General features: G+C 45.2%; 1 protein-coding gene across 5 annotated transcripts in view; it reads right to left on the bottom strand.

Moving 5' to 3' along the window:
* The window catches only part of MYO18B (myosin XVIIIB), a 300,194-nt gene that overhangs the window by 20,075 nt on the left and 258,960 nt on the right, over positions 1 to 21,159 (bottom strand). For 4 of the 5 annotated variants that reach the window (XM_065522341.1, XM_074004130.1, XM_065522339.1 and 1 more), the window contains 3 exons: positions 19,358 to 19,488; positions 7,739 to 7,783; positions 6,190 to 6,327 (listed from right to left, as the gene is read on the bottom strand). In XM_065522341.1, the coding sequence (XP_065378413.1) occupies positions 6,190 to 6,327; positions 7,739 to 7,783; positions 19,358 to 19,488 (314 nt within the window). The remainder of the gene's footprint in view (positions 1 to 6,189; positions 6,328 to 7,738; positions 7,784 to 19,357; positions 19,489 to 21,159) is intronic. The other variant, XM_065522340.1, reaches the window with a different exon arrangement.

Below are 21,159 nucleotides of genomic sequence, written 5' to 3' on the forward strand. Positions count from 1 at the left end.
CTACTATGTGACAGGCACTGTACTAGGTGCTGAGGTTCAAGAAGGACAAAGACAAGGGTTATGTCCTTAAGAAGCTCACAGCCTAATGAAGGGGACAGACAGCTTGCCAAGATTATATCTACATAATATGGACAATGCTATGGGAGAGGGAGATTTGAGTTCTGTGACATAACAGTAGAGGGGCACCTGACCCACCAGGAGATCGGGGAGGCTCTTGTGGCAGGCAATGCATGAGCTGAGTCTTGAAGGATGATTAAGAGGAGACAAGAAACATGGGAAGGGTGTTTCAGTCAGAGGGAATATCACAGACAAAGGACTAGAGTTACGAACTAGCATAGTACATGCAGAAGAGCTACAAACTATTTGGGGTACAAATTGTGACGAAAAGGAGGGAAATAAGACCAGCAAAGTAGGCAAGACCTATATCATGAAGGGCCATGTAAGTCAGGCTAAGGCATTTGACTCCTACCTTGTAAGGCAGAGGTCAGCAAAGATCTTCTGTAAAGGGCCAGATGGCAAATATTTTTGGCTTGTGCATTATATGGTCTCTGTTGCAACTCATCAATTCTGCCACTGCAGTGAAAACACAGCCATGGTCAATATGTTTTTTCAAAAAACCATAAGCATGGCTGTGATCCAATAAAACTTTATTTACCAAAACAGGGCAAGGGCCAGATTTGGCCTGTGGACAGGAGTCTGCTGACCCCTACTATAGGCAATGAGGAGCCACTGAAACCAGATTTTCCTTTTAGAGGAATCATACCGGCTAAAGTATAGAGGATGGACTAAAGGAGGGTGGTTTTGAAAGGTCTTTGCCAGAGTCTAGGAGCAAAATTATGGTAGCTTGACTTAAAGGTGTTGGCAGTGGGGGATGGAGAGAAGTAGAAAGAGTATTTGTTTGGGTGGGGGGTAGAATACAAGACTTAGGGATTCATTGAATATGGGGATGACAGAGGGGAATGATAACCTAAGATAATAAGGGCTCCAGCACGGGGTGCTTTATGAATGACAGAACCACTCAATGATCCTGATAACACAGGGCTGGTGGGGCGGGATGAGTTTCCTCTTGGACATGCTGAGTTAAAACATCAGGGAGATACCTGGTTGGTGATCAGCGTAGACCACAAGATAAGATACATAAATTTAAAACTTGGGAGAATATAAACGCTGTTCGTCTGTATTTGGGGGTCACCTGCTGACAGCTGCAGAGCCAACATCACAAAAGGAGAATCGCCTGCTATCGGGCGGAGAGCGAAACAGCCAGGTGAGGGCACTAACCTGTGAACCCTGGCATTTGGAGATAAAGTCCAGGCAAAGACCAGGGAAGAGACGTTTTGAGGAGCACCAAGGAACAGAAATCTTGTCAAGGTCAAGCAGATAAGAGTTCCAAGAAATGTTCAGCAGTGGGGAAAAGTCCAGGAAAATATAAAGACTAGAGAACGTCCCCTGATCTGTGTCTTTGGAAGCTGCTGACACAGTGAGAAAGGTTTCAGTGGAGTGGCAGGGCAGTCTCTGGGCTGCAGCACATTAAGGCGTAAATGTGGAGTAAGTGAAGATAGTGCCTGTTAACAACATGTCTGAGAAGCTCGAATCAAAAGGAAGGAAAAGCAGTAACTCAATAGGACAGCAGGGTGATGGACAAGGACATGGTTAGGATGGGAGGACCTCAGGTGTTTATAACCTCTGGGGGAAGAAGTAAAACAAGGAAAGTTGAGGACGCAGGAGACAGAGGTGACACTAGATGAATCACAGTGTTTTAGGGGAAAGAAGACCTGGATCCCCATTAGCTTCAGACAGAACAGGATTGGACCTCATCTTCTGAGACCAGAGGGAAGACGGGGGCAGATAGAGATGAATGCATACACATCACCGCAGAAGTTAAAGCCATTATTATTTTACTTTGAATGAAACAGGAGAGGAGGTGCCTCCTGAGAGTGATGGGGAGAGATCACGAGGAAGTCGGGATGATTTGGAATAATTGCCCAGGAAATGAGAACAGCAACTGCCCAATGACAAGACATTGGCAGTCTCTACAGCTAGCTAGGTCGTCATGCCTGTCAGCATGTGGACCTTGCAGAACAGGGTGAGTGACCATGGCTGGGGTTTTATTGGGCTTGGGGTGAGGATCTAGAAAGAAATGGGGCTTAGATCCTGCTCAGGAAGCCCAATGTATTGTAAGGGTAAGAAGAAGTTGGGAGAGCCTCACTGCCCTCGCACTCTCATCCACAGAGCGGTGGAAGGAGGGCGAGAAGGAGAGGCCAGGCACACAGCAGGGACTAACATGAGCATGCCAGCCCCTGGACAGCCCAGGCACCACTTGCGGCCAGATGTTAAGAGAAACTCCTGAACAAAGTGTGGCTGCCACCACCCAGCCCATAAACCCCCTCTCTGTGGCGACAAAGGTAATTTAGTGTCTTCGTCTCCAGAAGCGCTTGCGTTTATCAGTGGCAGCGGCGCGATTCCTGGGCTGTAAATCATAACGCTTTAGGTGTATTTCTCTTGAGTTGACATCCCCTTATAAATAATGTGGGGAATGCTTTTATTTTGTTGGCAGAAGACTGTTTTCTCCCTCTCTTCTGTTTTTAGAGTGACCTTCTTTCTCAGTCAAATGGGATATATCCAAGAGGCTCATTTATTGGGTCTTCCCACGCACCAGGTAATATGGGAGCAGGTATAAATAGGAGTCCTGTTCTCTACCATGATACAGTCTCCTAGCAGACAGGACACTCATATCTATTAGAGTTAAAATGCAAATGCCCTTTGATCCAGAGAATCGTTTACCCATGTTTATAAGGATGTGCGTTTTTCAAAGCTTGACAAATTAATAGCAAATATCTGGAAAGCACCTAAAATTGAAATAAGGACACTATAGTTAAATAAAGCATGGCAGCTTGTGCAGGAATTATAAAGAATGAGATGGACTTAGGCATACTGGTAAGGAAAGATCTCTAAGGTGTACTGTTGAGGGAAAGAAGTAAATTGTAAAAATTTATGAAAAGCATAACACATAATTATATAATTTATGTTTTTTAAAATCCCACAAATATGCTACATATTTGCTACAAGTACACGTATATGTTTATGATCTATACATATAGAAAGAGATATAGAAGGATATACACCAAACTAAAGATGGTGAATCCTTCTGAGAAGGAAGCGTAAGACTGCAGTGGTGGCAAACAGGATTTTAGCCTTCTGATATATTTTAAGTTCTTTAAGAGAGGAAGTATTCATAGATTGCTTGTGCAATTAAAAAGAGCTAGAAGTCAAGACACCTGTACTCTGGGTCAGTTCATACTATAAATTTGGATAAGATATTTCCTCTGCAGACCTCAGGTTTTCCCATCTATATACTGAGCAAGTTGGGCTGGACAATCCCAGTGGTCCTTTGCAACTCAGAATGTCTTGAGTCTTCGAGCTGTAAACATATTCAAGGGAAGGGGCTCAGAATTTTTAGGGCTCAATGCCATAGGATCTGGCACTCAGTAGACACTTTGTCTTGGCTGAACACTGAAGGTTGAATAATAATCCTTAGGCAGTTTTAGTATTAATAAACAGAGGTCAGATTTTTCCAGTAAACTTTACCAGGTGAGTGATCTACCTCCTGGATGAATGTCAGAGAGCTGTGGTAGTGTGGCAAATAAAATAGAAGCTTTGGAGGGATTCCAACCTAGGTTCAAATTCTGGCTCTTCTACTTACCTACTTTGTGCTACTGAGTGAACTACCAACCCTCTCTGCACCACGATCAGTGCTGAGCTGTGACAAACCACAGTTAATATTTCTGCTCCAGCTTTGATGCTGTGGTCAGTTATTCATTCATCAAACACTTATGGAGCACCAACTGTGAGCCAACCCTGGGGATGTGGCCATGAGGAAGACAGACAAGAAATCCCTTCTTACAGATGTGTAAGTATCTGCCTTGCCTCCTGCCCCCTCCCTGTTCTTGGTGCAAGCACTATTTACTCCGAACAGCAGCTGAACATGCCCAAGGATGTGGAAGGGGAAAGGGAAGAGAAAAGGGAAAGAGACTCTGGATGGGGCTCTCTGGGAGATGCTGAAGACCGACCCACCTTGCCTGAGGGCCCGCTGCAGGAGCTGTAAGACCATCTATGCATGGATCAGTTGCTCCCCCTTCTCCGAGTCTCAGATTTCTCTTCCGTAACATGAAGATAGACGGTGAAGTCTACCTCCTGGGATTCCTCCGGGCATCAAATAGTTGTTAATGCTGATTCAAATGGCTAATGTTGTTAGCTCTTTCTAGGTGCCAGGCTCCGCGTAAAGAGTGGCTTGTGCATCACCACATTGCCCCTGACAACAATCATGATTTACTCAGGAGGAAACATGAACAGAGAAGTTAAGCAGCTTGCCCAAAATCTCACCGCTGCAGATATGCAAATAACAAATTGGAATATTATTTTTTAATCTATGTCCGGGTCCATACATAGTAAGCATTTTGAAATGCTTATTGAAAGTTATATGTACTGCTTTGTCTTGTTGTTCCAAAAAGTTTACTTGAAAAACTATACGTTATGTACGTTTTCCTATAGATTATGGTTTCTAATCCAGTGCTAGAGAATTCAGTGAATCTGGAAGCAGCCAGAACACTGATTAAAGATGAATCTCTGTATGAAATAACAATTCTAAAACTTTTCAACGGGCCATTACAAGGCAAAAAGTGCCTACTTTTTGTTATTTGACAATCATCAATTATATCTTAAACATTTATAGCAAATGAAAAAAAAAGAATTGGAATCTAGATCTGACTTGAGATCCTGCACCAAAACCATCATACCTCTCCCATTCAAACAGGTGCCAAACAGCTTAGATGAGGCTACGATTCATGGGTTAGGATCCTTATCATCCATCCTAACATGATTATAATTATGAAACTTGGTTATAATGTTAATGAGCATTCTTCTCTGGCTGCCTCCAATTCTCCTGCTGCCACTGGCAGACAGGCTAAAGCAAAGGCATTTAGTTTTCAGAAGAGATAAAGTCCTCAGAGTTTGGGGTTCACAGAGGACACAACTCCCTTCTTCATACAGGCCTTTGTTTTTAATTAAGAGCAGTCATCAGATAATCTTGCTTTAATTAGCTCCCCAGAAGCACCCCATTCTTGGAGCCTTTCTTTGATATTTTCTGCATTAAGTCTTTCAGCCTAAGACCAGCCTGCAGATATGCACCAGACATTTGCCATTTGCCAAATATGCCCAGAAGGTTAGCATAAACTCCCACTCCCTTCTTTTTTGTAAAGACAACCCCTGCGTCAAAGCACACACGTCTTTGAGTCAGGAAGGGGTTTGTCTAGGTTTGCTCTGTGAATCTGTGATTTTTTCAGTCTTATCACATTGGTCCTTCTGTTCACAAAAGCTGTGTGCATTTCATCTTAATTATGCATCTCTTAATCATAATTTCTGACTTATGGCCATTAACTCCTAATTACAAGAGGGCCACCCTTGAAAAGGGAAACCAAATGAGCTCAGAGAAATGGAGCTGAAAAGCAAGAGGGAAGATGGATGACAGAAGTTGTGCAACTAAGGGTGAATCCAAAGGCCCATTTATTGAAGGTGGTTATTGTTGGCACTTCTGTAGATTTGTGATGCTTCCATATCAGGCCACATCTGAATTCATCCCTTTCTGTGGTAAGGAAATTATAAAATTAAAAATAAAGCTAAAATTCAAATAAAGCTAAAATCTCCAGATGATAAATCCTCTGGCCCAACTTCTTTACGATGACTCTCCATTTAAAAAAAACTTAAGTGAATATGTTTATTAAAAAGTTTTTGAACCTGTAATTACCCATAAATGGAAAAAAGAGCATGACGTGCCTTAAGCAAAAGGCAACTATAACAACTGTTGCTATTTTTTTAAATGTTCACCCTGTGCTATTTTAAAATCTGGAAAACCAAGCTCTGGAGAGGACTGCATTAGGTCCTCATTGCTTCAACCATTTGGATCAGTAAATAAAATTATATTCCATGTTTTGCAGATGGGGAAGTAGAAGCTCAGAGAGGGTAAGGGATCTGCCTAAAGTCACAAAGCTATGTGGCAGAGTTATACCTCAGACTTTCAGGACCGTGCTTGTTCTTGCCTATGCCAGAGACAATGAAAGACTTGAACAACAACTTTCAAAGTCTGAGATTCTTCAAGCTATTGGCCATCCAGAGGCAGCAGGGAGATACTCTTACCTGGGGCTGAGGATGCGGCTGCTGGTGGCTGACTGTCGAGAAGGAGTCCTCATAGTATCTGTGGCCATGGACAGAGTACAGCTCAACCAGGACTGCAGGCTGCCCTCTGGCTGGGAGCTGAGGATGGAGACGTTATCCCTAGAATAAGATTGCAGGACACCATCAGCACGATGACAACCACAGTAACAGCAATAATTAGATATTCGCCCATAGCATAAGCCAGGCATTGTGCTAAGTGATATACCTGCATAACCTCATTCACCATCCCAGAGAGGTAGGAGCCAGTGCTGCCACAGTTACACAGATGGAATTACTGAGATTTGGAGAGGCCAATTTGGGTCTTGGCCAAGTTCACCCAGCTAGTCAATGATGAAATTGGGATGCAAACCCTGTTCCTTTTTATTCCAGTGCCCATGCTATTAATCATGGCCCTCTTCCTTGGGAAGATACACACTCCAATACAAATGTTGAGGTCTCTCCAATTTAGGAGTAAAGTTTGGCATTGATCTTGATATGTTCAAGGAATATATCAAGTGTGAAGGTCTTAACTCCTTCCTTACCTTAGCTAGATCATCTTTATAAACAGGGACTCTACTTTTATGTCCCCTGATTCTGAAAGTGGCACAGACAGAGAGGGGGTCCTCACAGGTTCTCAAGGAGACCACGTAAGTTGATATACTCACTCGACATTATGTATATGTGTGTGTATATGTATGTGTGTATATTTGTATATTAATATGTATATGTGTGCATGTGTGTGTGTATATAATATATATAGTTTTTTTTAATAAGATGCTCCTTGTATGCCAAGCACCAGGGAGCTGAACACATGAACTTAACACTGACCCTGTCCTCAAGACCCCATCTCTATAAATAAGCATAACATTTTTTTTAATTATTAATGTTTTATAGAGGGACAGACAGTAGGTTTTACTAGAACCTGCCCTCCGTCTCTACAAAGCGTTCATAATGGTAAGTTCTAATAAAACTTACCCTCTATGCCTCTATAAAGCATTAATAATTTTTTCTTTCAAAGAGGTAGCCTTGATTTGCTTCGTGGAGGCCCAAGGAAATACATCAAGTAGTGAAAGTTGAGCTCCATCTTCTCTGAAGGTTAGCATTTGGCTATGCAGGGACAGAAGAATGGAATTTTGGGTGGAAGGAATCATGTGCACATAGGTATGGAGGTCATAATGGTTGGGGCATAAACAATATGGAAACCAGAAATCACAGTTAGAGGGGAAAGTAAGGGTCTGAATGTGCAGAATACAAATGTCAGTGTAAAAAGTCTATTCTGGGGCAATAGGAAGCCATTGAAGGTGTTTGAGGACCGTGGCATGAGGAGGCACAGGCTTCTTTCTGTCTAAAAGAACTAGGGCAGTTCAATACTATGTCCCTAGTGCTATATGTTGTGACCATGAAGGCATTAGTCTCATGGGCATCACTGATAATTCTCTAAGTGCACATGGATGTTCCCCCTGCAAACTGGACAGAGAGAGCCAGGGGCTCACCCTTGTGAGCTGCTCAGTTCTACTTGGGGTTAACTTACATCTCTTTTTTGCCACTGCTGCCACAATCCACTGCCGTCTGGACACTAGTAAGAGGCAGAAGAAAGAGTGTGTTATCCTCGTGCTGCCAGGAGCTTGGGAACATGGTTACTGATGTTAGACAGACATGAGTGTGAATCCCACTTCCAACCTTTGCCCCTGTGTGATCTCAGGGCAGTCACTTGCCTTCCCTGAGCTTCCTTTCTTCCTTCTTAAAATGTGGCAAACAATGGGGGCTCTGCTGTGGAGCAGAGTAAGTGAGATAACCCTTGTAAAGATCTCAGCATGGTTCCTGGCAAATAGATAGTGCTAATTAAGTGGTAGCAACCATTACCGCTACTCTTGTTTTAGTACAACTAGTACTGCTATTATTAATAGCATTGTTATTGCTAACAAGCCAGGCATTTGCTGTATGTTCTTTGTGAGTGCTAGCAAATCAGACATGGAGCAGGGCAGCTTCCCTGGGCATTGTGGGAAACTCCAATACTAATTACGATGGTAGCTATTCTTTAGAGAGCATCCCTCCATTCAACAAATATGCTACCCACACAATCTCATCTACTTCCCCCATGCGTCTCCATTTTAGAGATTAGGAACCTGACACACTTGTCTAAGTCACACAGCTTTTGATCCCAGGCCTGTTAAGCTCATGCTCCTAACCAGAGTGCGGTTGTTCAGTGGGTGGGTGCAGACGCCAAACCGCAAACCTCGGACACCTAGGACATCATTTTAATCTGGATCGTCACACTGGGGCTTCTCAGTATTCTCTGCTGTAATCTGGACAATTCCTCTTTTAGAAGATCTAGCTGTTTCCTCTATGAGATGCACCTGCTGCTCCTTGGCTCCCATCCTCAAGAGCCTGTCACCCTGGGGGTTTCTGTTTACATGCATTTGTTCCCACCAGGCAGTGACCAACACCCCTTCTGGACCAAGAACAAGTGTTATTCATCCTTCAGCCCCAAAGCTCAGCCAGACCAGAAGTTCTCAGACAATGCTTGGTGAATCCAACAGAAGAAAAGTCAGTAAACAACAGCCATGGGCCAATTCTAGCCTCCCATCTATTTTTATAAATAGAGATTTTTGTCTGTGATTGTTTTTGCACCATAATGGTAGTGCAACAAAGACAATATGGCAGCAAAAGCCTAAATATTTACTATCTGGTCCTTTGAAGAAAAGGACTCTACAACGGAACAAAAGCAGCTTTTGTGAATGGCCTTGTGGGAGGCAGAATAATGGCCCCCAGAGATGTTCACAATCTAATCCCCAAAATAAGGGAATATGTTTCCGTACAGGGAAAAAGTTTTATTGGAACACAGTCACCTATTCACTTACATTTTGAGTACTTCCTCACCTATTTTGACTAAACACCAATCTTTACTTGAATCCAGCACTCAGGAAAGTCTTTATTGCCCAATAGCTAATTAAAGCACACACTGGTGTTAGTTCTTGTTCGCTATTTACCCTGGCTGACTCCATGAGTACTAGCCCCCTGGGTGGACTCGGCATTCAGATTCACCCTCTTCCAAAGGGCTCTTCCCCAGTACTAGAGACCCATTCACTTCATGATGTCTAATCATGCTGGGCATCTTCTCATCTCCTTACTCTTCTGCATGCTCCTGCTCTCTGACCCACTCTGTCCGTACAGGGGGCTGGTCTGTATGGACAACATCAATGGGTTCCCTATCCCATCAATGGGTTCCCTATCCCATCAATGGGTTCTCTATCCCATCAGTGGCTTCCCTATGCCATCAGTGGCTTCCCTATCCCATCAATGGCTTCCCTATCCCATGGCTTTCTCTTGGACTCAGCCAATAGGGAATGCAGCTGACAGTTCACAGGAAGGAGGGAAGAGAGGGAAGCTGAAGTACTTATTGTCCTGGATTTCTGAATTTTTCTCTACTGCCTATCCTTGTGTTGGCTGCAGCTCTCAACCAAAGGCCAGAGCTCCTCCTATCAGGCCTCTCTCTCACTCTCTTTCTTTCTGGATTCCAGCAATTGCACCCTCTTCTTCTCCCTTCAGGCCTTGCAGGAGTTACTGCTCTCAGTTGCTGCTATTCCCTAGGTGCTGCACTGTCTATAGCTTGGGGCTTCCTCACACCTTTGTAAATAGTCCTTTTGTTAAGCGCTCTTCATTTAGAGTTTGTATTTCAGTTTCCACCAGACTCTATTACAATAGCTAATCTCAATGCTTTTTCTACCTTAACAGGAAGATCTGCATTTACTAGGCCAATAGTTTACATGACAAAGAAGCAGACAGCAGGCATGACCCAACATTGCACTGCTAACTACTGTTACACCCTTAATCACAGTGTCACAATGTGGGGGGGAAAAAAAAGCAGTGAAGAATCTAAAGAGGCAATCTTATAAGAGCCTAAGATTATCAGCAATCATTACTAGCCCCTCCTAAGCTTCTGATCTGGGAAAGAACTAGCCACAAAAACAAATTTAAAAAAAGAAAGTATAGCTGCTTATGAATCCTACATTTTTATAGTATCTGCACACTGGTTGCTTTTGCCTGTGAACCTGTTTCGCTAAATTTGCATAGAATATCGAAGGCTGAAGTCAAGACCCACCAGGTGGTCTGTTTGTTCATTCATGATGAAATACTGTCCATACCAAGACTGGTATCTGACCTGGAACACATGTTTCCTACCATTTGAGCTGGTCTCCAAAAAAATGAGAGTATGTTTAAAATAAGGAGGCTGAATTAAGAGCTTCTGGGAACTAAGGCTCACGTTTATTGTATGAACAAATGCCAAAGGCACCTAATGCCTTTATCGTGAGATGATCTGCAATGAAGTCTTCGGGACAGGAGATTAAAAAAAAAAAAGGCTTTCAGGCAGAAGCAGTGGAGAGTTTTGTACTGTCTGCTCCTGAGAAGCATTAAACCACATGGGCAGAACTCACTGCCATGTTGACTGCCTGTAAGTCACAGGTTACTGGTCCTGGAAAGTACTTGAGTTTGTACACCATGGTGCATGGAGCCCTCGAGCTCTGGGAGACACCATGAAAAGTGCGGGTACCAAGGGGTTAAGAAGAGAGACCTAGGAGGAAGGATTAGCCCCAAACCTTCCCCTCTCGCTCCAATCAGAAGATGGCTGCACTCCATCCTAAGCTAGAATTTTGTACATGAGTTTGCTTTGGTATAAAAAAGGAATTCTACAATAAGGAGGGAGTTTGAAACCCACTGGTCCTTTTACCATGTGAAGAAAGAGTCTCTGGGCTACAAGCTCCATGAGGCAAGTCCATGTCTGCTTGTTCCCTACTGTACCCTGTGTCCCAGTACAGAGGGTGTCCATTCATTGTTTTCTGCTGAGTGAGCACAGGCCCAAAGGACAAATGACCTGTCCATGGTCCTGATTCATTTGGCGGTACAGCTGTCTGGGACCCTCATCTGACATGAGGTCAGTGGTTCTTTCTCTCCCCTTGGTGCAAGTGGCTTTCTAAAAAAAGAACTTGACCAGGCATGGTGGCTCATGCCTGTAATCCCAGCACTTTGGGAAGTGGAGGCGGGTGCCTCACGAGGTCAGGAGTTCAAGACCAACCTGGGGAATATGGTGAAACCCTGTTTCTACTAAAAATACAAAAATTAGGGGCCAGGCTCGGTCGCTCAAGCCTGTAATCCCAGCACTTTGGGATGCCGAGACGGGCGGATCACGAGGTCAGGAGATCGAGACTATCCTGGCTAACACGGTGAAACCCCGTCTCTACCAAAAAATACAAAAAAAAACCCAGCCAGGCGAGGTGGTGGGCGCCTGTAGTCCCAGCTACTCAGGAGGCTGAGGCAGGAGAATGGCATAAACCCGGGAGGCAGAGCTTGCAGTGAGCTGAGATCCGGCCACTGCACTCTAGCCTGGGCGACAGAGCGAGACTCCGTTTCAAAAAAAAAAAAAAAAAAAAAATTAGTCAGGCGTGGTGGCGTGTGCCTCTAGTCCCAGCTACTTGGGAGGCTGAGGTGGAAGAATTGCTTGAACCTGGGAGGCAGAGGTTGCAGTGAGCCAATATCATGCCATTGCACTCCAGCCTGGGTGACAGAGTGAGACAAGAAGGAGAAGGAGGAGGAGGAGGAGGAGGAGGAGGGGAGGGGGAGGGGGAGGAGAGGAAAGGAGGGGAGGGGGAGGGGGAGGAGGGGAAGGGGGAAGAGGTGGTGGAGGGGGAGGCGGAGGGGGAGGGGGACTTCTGCTGGAAATTTGTAAACAGGGGATTGACGATGAGCAAGATAATTAATTCAATGTCTTCAGCTGTACTTCTTTAGGGTCAGTCCTTGCCAGACAGTTCCAGTCTAAATGCAAATGTTGCCTGGGAAGTAACATGTAAATTCACTGGCCCCATCTCACAGTGACAGACACAAGTTCTCCTTAATGACAGGGCAGTTACTGGGCAGTGAACAGAGACCTTGACAAGGGAAAGGAGGAAGTAGGTTACATTTGACATGACAGCAGAGCTTGGCCATTAGCAGTGTAGGTTATGTGGTCAGCCTGGAAATCAGATCATGGCTTCATCACTTACTGCATGGATTGGGGCAAGTTTCTTGACTTCTCAGTTCCTTCATCTGCAAACTGGGAATGATAATGGTAGCAACCTCAGAGAGTTGTTCTGAGGATAATGTATCCCAAACAGGTAGCATAGTACCTGCACAAAGTAATTTCTCAAGAAACGGTACCTATTCTTACAATTATCATTATTTCCTGTAATGCTGGAATAGATAAAGTTGTTTGGAGCCCTGACTCTCTGTGAATCCTACAAGCTAGATATATGGGCTAGAAGGAAACCCAGGTGGTCCATGCAGCATCATTTAAACAGGTGTATATGGTACTAAGGCCTTGCGTTGCAACTTGAACTGCAGCATCAACCTTCTTAGATTAATAGGAATGCTTTAAGTTGTTCTCCTTGGCCTGGAGCACATTCATTACTCACAGGGGACAAACTAGAAAGTAAAAAAGTTGCTGGAAAGGAGCTGTTGGCAGTTCCAATGACTGTCCTACTATGTAGCAAGAAACGTTACAGTTTGGACAGAGCCTGGGTCCACTCACGAATAGATTAACTCAGAAGCATGCCCTCAGTAGCAACCAGAATCTTTGGTTAGACCCAGATCTTTCCACTTGTCCTACTGCAGCCTAATTTTAGCCAGGTTATAAAAGGATGTACGTTGGAAAATGTCCAACTTATACTCAACAAAGCAATTGAGGACTCTTTTTTCAGAGCATTCATCTCAGATTGGACCAGCTGGTACTTACGCACTTTCAGCTAACCCGAGAGTAAGAGGTCATTCATTGACCTCTCTACATCTCACCCAAACCCCTTTACCCCTTAGCCAAGGTGACAGACAGAGCAGCCGCAGCCCCTGGGCCATGAATAGACGGGGCTGTCTGTCGGCCAGCACATTCCTCCCTCCATGAATAATGAGCATGCACCAGGCCTGGGTGACTGGCTTAAAGCATTTCTCCATTAATCTAAGGAGGTTGATGCCACAGTGCAAGTTACAATGCAGGTTCCTAGTGCAAGAGAGCACATGTTTAAATGCTGCCGCATAGGCCACCTGGTTTTCTGAGCACGTAGCCACGTTTCCAGCCTGGAAGGCCTGTTACACTCAGATCTAATTCCCAACATGGGGAAATGTGACTTTTTGTAATCTGAACAAGTCTCTCAAAGAACCTCACCTGCAGCTAAAGCCTCTCTCTCTCTCTCTCTCTCTCTCTCTCTCTCTCTCTCTCTCTCTCTCTCTCTCTCTCGTGTGTGTGTGTGTGTGTGTGTGTGTGTGTGTGTGTGTGTGTGTTTCTCTCCTGGGTTGGCTTTGAATTCTATTATAATTGAGAACTCTGGAGAAGTACCTCGAACCAGTCCCTCAGGCTCTAATCCAAACCTCTTACCCCAGGGTGATGAGGCAATTAGGAGTGAAGTGTAGCGTGGAGCTGCTGGCAAGTGGGAGACTATAGACTGGGGCCTGGGCAGGAGCTGGGGGTTCTGCTGTGGACTGTGGATTTACAATCTAGCAACACAAATACTTCTTTTCATTGTTTACAACCACTTTAATCGCACTGTGATCAGAGAACATGCCTTATACAATATTAATTCTTTGAAATGTGTTGAGACTTCATGGGCAATTTTTTTCCCAGTTTCCCCATCTCTGTGATATTATTGAAATCTACACTGTGTTTCCACCTCAGATCCAAGTTCTAAGTCAACACATGAGGATCAAGGCCTGCCGAGAATTAGGAAATGCTCCCTAAGAACCACGCTGGATTCAGGGCTGGCTTCAGGGGCTGGCAAGCCATGCCCAGAAGGGCCTGCATTTTGGTTTAATGCTCTTCTGTCACTGTCTTAAAATTTTTAATACTTTTTGAACAAGGAGCCCCTTCCTTCCTTCCTTTTTTTTTTTTTTTTTTTTTTTTTGTTGTTGTTGTTGTTGAGACAGAGTCTCGCTCTGTTGCCCAGGCTGGAGTGCAGTGGCGCGATCTCGGCTCACTCCAAGCTCCACCTTCCAGGTTCACGCCATTCTCCTGCCTCAGGCTCCTGAGTAGCTGGGACTACAGGCGCCCGCCACCACGCCTGGCTAATTTTTTTGTATTTTAGTAGAGACGGGGTTTCACCATGTTAGCCAGGATGGTCTCGATCTCCTGACCTCGTGATCCGCACGCCTCGGCCTCCCAAAGTGCTGGGATTACAGGCGTGAGCCACCGCGTCCGGCCTTCTTTCTTTCCTTTCCTCCCTTTTTCCTTCCTTTCTTTCCTTTCCTTCCTTTCCTTCTCTTTCTTTCTCTCTCTCACTCTCTCTCTCCTCTCTCTCTCTCTCTCTCTCTCTTTCTGACAGAGTTTCACTCTGTTGCCCAGGCTGCAGTATACTGGCACCATCTCAGCTCACTGCAACCTCTGCCTCCCTCGTTTAAGCCATCTTCCTGCCTCCGCTTCCTGAGGCCCTGGAACTACAGGCGTGCACCACCACGCCCAGCTAATTTTTATATTTTTGGTAGAGACAGGGTTTCACCATGTTGGCCAGGCTGGTCTCGAACTCCTGACCTCAACTGATCCACCCAGCTTGGCCTCCCAAAGTGCTGGGATTACAGGCGTGAGCCACCGTGCCCGGCAAGCCCCACACTTTCACTTCACACTGAACTCTACAAATGATGTGGCCAATCCTGCCTGGGGCACTGGGGCATTTTAAGAAACTGAGGGTATCAGTGGGTTTCAATGGGTCATCTTCAGAGGAGAAGAAAGGTAGGAGAAAGGGAAAGAGGAAGGCGGGATGGAGAAAGAGAAAGGGGGAACGAGAGGGCTGCTGCTCCCTCATCTACCTTCCTGGGGGACACTGGTCTTCTTTCACTTCCTAGAACGTGCCTTGATCTGCCCTTACTCATTTTCTCCAGGCCTTCCCATGGCTGGCCCCTTCTTCTCATTCAGGTCTTAATTCCAACCCCTTCCTCTCTGGGAGGCTATATCTGCCTATCCTGCTCTTCATCACAGCACCACGTTCTCTGCCCTCGTAACTCCAATTGTATTCTAGTGTTTATCAGTCTGTGCACTTTATTTTTGGATACAAACACATATATACACACACACATGCACACACTCCACCATCAGAATGCAGGTTTGATAAAAGCAGGACCACCCCTAGGCTCTTCTCCCTCTCTATTCCTTGGCAATTCAACCAACCTGGGCTTTAGACACAGTTCCAAACGTTCATTTCTGCCTGACTTCAGGCAAGTTATTCAACCTCTCTTCATCTGTAAGAGAGAGAATAACGATAACGAGAAGCAAGTGTAATAAAACAAGCACTTAACACAGCATCCCGCATGCAATAGGTGCTCAGTAAGAATTTATCAGATGAATGAATGAATGCAATTGATGATTCTCATTGAGCCCCTACTATGCGCAAGGTACTGTGCTAGGAAGTCATACTTTTTCACTTGCTCCTTATTATGAACCCATCTTAGACTCAAAGAGACAGAGGCTCAGAGAGGTTGAATAACTTGTCCAAGGTCACGTAGAAATTAACTATTAGATTTAATTGGCAATCAAACTTGTTGACGTGCAAAGCCTATTCCCTCTCAAATTCTTCCTTGACTTCCAATTGTAATAATCCTGCACGTTGCACGGGGCTTTTTCGGGTACAGGCACAAGATGCATTTTTTACACCTGGCATTCTGTAGTCATCTCACACCTCACAGCAACTCTGAAAAGCGGGTGATGTCCCTTCCAGCTATGAGGCAGGTGTTATATGGAAACTAGAGATCCAGTCAAGGAAAGAACATCAGAAGCCCAGCAGGGAGGAAGATTTAAGCCCCTACAGACAGAAGATCATGAAAAGTGAGACAAAGAATTCAGACTGGATTCCTGGGTGCCCAGGGCATGGAGCTCAGAAAGGGTAGATCAGAACAGAGGAGGCAGATAAAGGCGTCTCTTATTAGGATGAGGGTGACAGCAGGGTCCCTTTAAAGCCAGAGGGGACTCCCCCTCCATGTCAAGACTGGAGTGATGTCTGCAACCTTCTGTGACCTCACCACCAGGACCTCATTCCCCCAGTGAGATGTCTGTCCCTTGCTTCTTGTTTTCCTTTTCATTTTATAATGTTTTTATTTCTTAATGTTTGGGGGTACATAGTAGGTATATATATTTATGGGGTACATGAGATGTTTTTATACAGGCATGCAATACGTAATAACCACATCATGGAAAATGGGGTGTCCATCCCCTCAAGCAATTATCCTTTGTGTTACAAACAACTCAGTTATACTCCTTTAGTTATTTTTTAATGTACAATGAAATTATTATCGACCACAGTCATCCTGTTGTGCTATTAAATACCAGGTCTCATTCATTCATGCTAACTACATTTTTGTACCCATTAGCCATCCCACCTCCTACTGTCTATTCCCATGGGTTAAATTGCTTTGATTTTTATACCCCACAAGAAAGTGAGAACATGCAATGTTTCTCTTTCTGAGTCTGGCTTATTTCACTTAACATAATGATTTCCAGTTCCATTCACATTGCTGCAAATGACTGAATCTCATTCTTTTTCATGGCTGAATAGTACTGCATTGTGTATACGCATCACATTTTCTTTCTTCATTCATCTGTTGATGGACACTGTCCCTTGCTTCTTGTTGCACCTTCTTCCAGCCTGTCACCCACCCTTCAAGCATGGACCCTCCACCTCCTTCCAATGCTGTTATGTTTACTTAACTTTTATTGTTTACTAGAAAAGCAATATTTGCTATGCAAGTGAAAATAATTTAAACATTTTGCTCATTGACCAAAGATGGTAGTAACTACAGCCATTCATTCCTGCTGTAATTCATGCAAAAGCTCTATTGTTTCTATGAATGGAGAAGCCAGCCCAAGCATCAAACAAGTAATATTGACAAAAGGAGTTTGTAATTACAGTAAGTTCTGCCATGACACTCATAAAACAGGAGGAGGAGGGGGCAGTAGAGGTGGGATCCTAAATGCAATCATGAGCTGGAAAGCAGCTGCAACATCAGGATTTGCCCTTGTACCAGCAGTTTGGCAGCTGTGCCAACTAGCAGGGAATGGCGGGAATATTTGGAATGTGCATAGAAGCCACTTTTGCACAAATTAAAGAATTTTTTAAAGACGAAGTATTTTATTTAGAGGCAAAACATGAAGTTTTATTTACTTATTTATTTTCTGAGACAGCGTCTTGCTCTGTCGCCCAGGCTGCAGTGCAGTGGCACAATCACAGATCACAGCTCACCACAGCCTTAAACTCCTGGGTTGAAGTCATCCTCCTACCTCAGTCTCCTGAGTAGCTGGGACTACAGGTACCACCATGTCTGGCTAATTTTTAAAAAGGAGTTTTTGTAGAGATGGAGACTCCTTATGTTTCCCAGGCTGGTCTTGAATTCCTGGTCTCAAGTGATCCTCCTGCCTCAGCCTCCCAAAGTGCTGGGATTACAGGTATAGGCCACCATGCCTGGCCAAGAACATGGAGTTTTAGAGTCCAGTGGCTCTCCGTCTTGCACTCAGCACCTTTACTGGAGAGTCTGAGGTTACAAATCCCTCAGCGGCTATGACCAGCCCAGGATTGCATTCAGGGAGGAGGTTATGCGCATTCTAAAATTAGGTGTATGGAGTACATAACTTATTTGAGCAAAATCTCCTAAAGAGAGTACTAGTAGAGCCAGAGATGTGTGTGCATGTTCATTGCACAGATTTCAGAAAATATAAATAAACTCGAAGAAGAAAAAAGTGTCACCCGTAACGCCTTTCCTCAGTGTTAGAATGTTGGTGTATTTCTTCCAGTTTTTTTCCTGGACTATTCATAGTCAGCTCTAATATAGACAATATAGATGTCTGGTTCTTCCTGCTGGCTAAACCAGAGCTGATTTGTAACCCTCTCTGCTTCCCTTGCCTGTCTTGTACCCACATGCCCCAAAGGTCAGCAGCTGCCCCTGCCTCCACCCTTTAAGAGGGGTGTGAATGGCCAAGGTCTGGGTAGGAAGTTCAGCAGACCTGAGTTCTCGCTCAGTGTATGAAGCTAATTTGCTGTGTGACCTTGAACTTCTCTGCAGTCAGGGTCCTCATACGGAAACAGAGAGGGACGCATTCCAAAGACTGATATTTGACAGTTCTGGCTGCAGAAAAAAACAGCCTTCACAGAGAGGAAGACCAAGAAAAACTGGCTTTTAATGCGGCCTGTTCAGGTGTGTACAGCGGCAGCTTGCAGGCAGCAGGAGGGAACCACCTCTGGAGATTCTTTATTGGAAAGCTATGTAAGGAAAGTGTCTTCTCTGCCACCCAGACTTTGCCACAGAGGCTAGAAGGGGGGCAGGGATGTGTGGCAAGACAGGCAGCTGCGGTTCCTAGAGAAGCAATAAGCCAAGGGTACAAAGGTAGCTCCTGGGAACAGAATGCTACAGGAGTTGGACAGCCTGGACCCATGGGTCCAGCTGGGATACCCCAAACTCTTTCCAGCTGAGCGCTCCACCTGTGGCCTGCAGTAGCTTGAGACTCAAGCAGAGATGGTGAGAAGTAGCCCATCTTCTGAGAAAGGCAAGAAACCCTGCCACTGAACTTGGGTGGTCTCGCTAATCACCAGCCCAACCTTGCATCTTTGAATCAGCCATATGCCCTTGTAAAACAATGTCCATTATTCTGTACAAACATAGCTTCCACTTATATAGCACTTACATGCCTGTCATGTTCATCTGTGAACTCAATTAACTCTCAACAACAGCCCTATGAAATAGGCTGTAGATTGAATATATGAAACTTCCAGTCTGTAGGTCAAAAATAGTCCCATCTTGGCAACTGCATGTGGTTCATCCTAATATTATTATGCCCATCTTACAGATGAGGGAATTAGGCCAAGATTGGACATGGAACTTGCAGAAGACCATACACTAGTCCTATTCCAGTCACATTGCCTCACCAAAGGCTTGCTGAGCCGGACTGAGAGGTTTTAGCAACAGCAAGGAGAAGTTAATACCAGCAGAGCAACATATAGTCTCTCCTCACCCGAGTAAGCCATTGATGCCTCCAGCCCCAGAACATCTTTGTGTTTCCCAGTGAATGTGGCCCCTGCCCGGCTAAAGGGCAAAGAGCTCCCCAGGATGCCATCCACCTGCTGCGCCCAGCCCTGCCCAGCCCCCAGCAAGTTACCTCTCAGTATCACTGTCGCTGGATGCCACTTCTTCCAAGGCTGCCTGCAGGTCAGCAATCCGCCGAATGGACGTCTCCAGGTCTGTCTGGAGGGTCTGCCTCACTGTCCCAAGTTCCTCCACATACTTCTCCTGGGGACAGAGGATGCAAACACACGTTGGCCTTGGGCAAGAAATGCACCACCCATGCATGCACTGGGGAAGAGACACGCCCCAGGCTGAGCCTAGCGTTCACTGAGCACTATTAAGTGGTAGGTTCTCCACGAGAGGCTCTCTCTGTGGACAGGTTTATGGGATCCTCAACCAGGTGTTCCACGGTTCATAGAGGAGGGAACAGATACTCCAGTGCATGGCACACGAAGCTTGCTCACCTGTGCAGGGAGTGCTGCTCCCAGTGCATCTGACCCCAGGGCCATGCTCTGAATCTGCACCACCATGCACAGCGGATACTCAGCCCATCTTGGATGGATGAGTAAATGTAAAAACCAAGAAGGGTCATGGAGTCTGGTTTAGGAAGCTGAGCCCCAGGGATAAATCTGGTGCAGGAGGTCATGGGGAGAGTATAACAAAGATGGTTTTCTTTCAAGTACGTCCCCTAGACACCCGCACCTTGCTGTCCTCACAGCAGCAAAAGCAAAGATGAAAAACCTAGCCGGGCTCCCTCTAGAACAGGCAAGCACAATGGGCATTTGTGGAGCTCTTTCTGTGGCCAGAGCTGTGCTGAGTGTTTTGCAGCCAGGATCTCACTCATGCCTCGCAGGCCCCGCAGGTGAGTCTCTATTCTTGTTCCCATTTCACAGATGAGGAACTGAGGCCTTAAGAAGTAAAGACTTCATGGCGGAGCTGGAACTCAAGCTCAGTGCCTCTGACACCCCTCTCGGGGTTCATCTTAGTGATCAGTACTTTCTGGTACCTTTCTAATCGGATTTTATCTGGACTTTTGGGAAAATCTCTGACTTTAATTTGTAACCTACTCATTGCTACCCTTTAACATACAATGATTGTCACCTGATGGTTAGTTTGCCCCCCAGGGGACATTTGGCCATATCTGGAGACATTTCTGGCAGTCACAACTTGGAGAAATGCTGCCGGCATCTGGTGGGTAGAGGCCAGAGATGCTGTTCAACATCCTATGAGGCACAGGACAATCCCACAAAGAATTATCTGGCCTGAATGTCCACGGTGCTGAGTCTGAAACCCTGGGTGAGACCCAGAATCTAACCTCCTGGTAATTCATCTTATGGGGGATAAATCAAGAGGCAGAACACAGCTCTATGCCCAAGGATGTTTGCAGCGGTGCTACCGACGACAAGGAGAGGCTGGGATCTGCCTCATCACCCAGCAATTCTCTATGCCCGAGGATGTTTGCAGCGGTGCTACCGACGACAAGGAGAGGCTGGGATCTGCCTCATCACCCAGCAATTGGGAATGGTTAGAGAAATCACAGTGTGTCACTTTGAGGCTCTTAGGCAGACATTAACATTAGAAATAAGAATTGTGGCAGCACGGAGTGCTTCTGTGAAATAACATGAAGCAAACGGAATAGATCCAAACAGTATCATGCCCAAATCTATGCAAATAACACGGAGAATTGAGAATATTTACGGATGGGGCGAAGCGGGGTTATAGATGGGATTTTTCTTGTAAGAGGCTCTAATTATGTAAAGTTTATATTTGGACTGCTGTATAAAGGAACACACATACCAACTGAGGACAGTGGGAGGGAAGAAATTTGAGGATGTGGGGTCAAAGTACAATTCCCAGCTCCCCATGGAACTGAGTAGGTGAGTGAAAATGAATGGC

This window comes from Macaca fascicularis, chromosome 10, assembly GCF_037993035.2.
Source record: "Macaca fascicularis isolate 582-1 chromosome 10, T2T-MFA8v1.1".
Taxonomy (NCBI): Eukaryota; Metazoa; Chordata; class Mammalia; order Primates; family Cercopithecidae; genus Macaca; species Macaca fascicularis.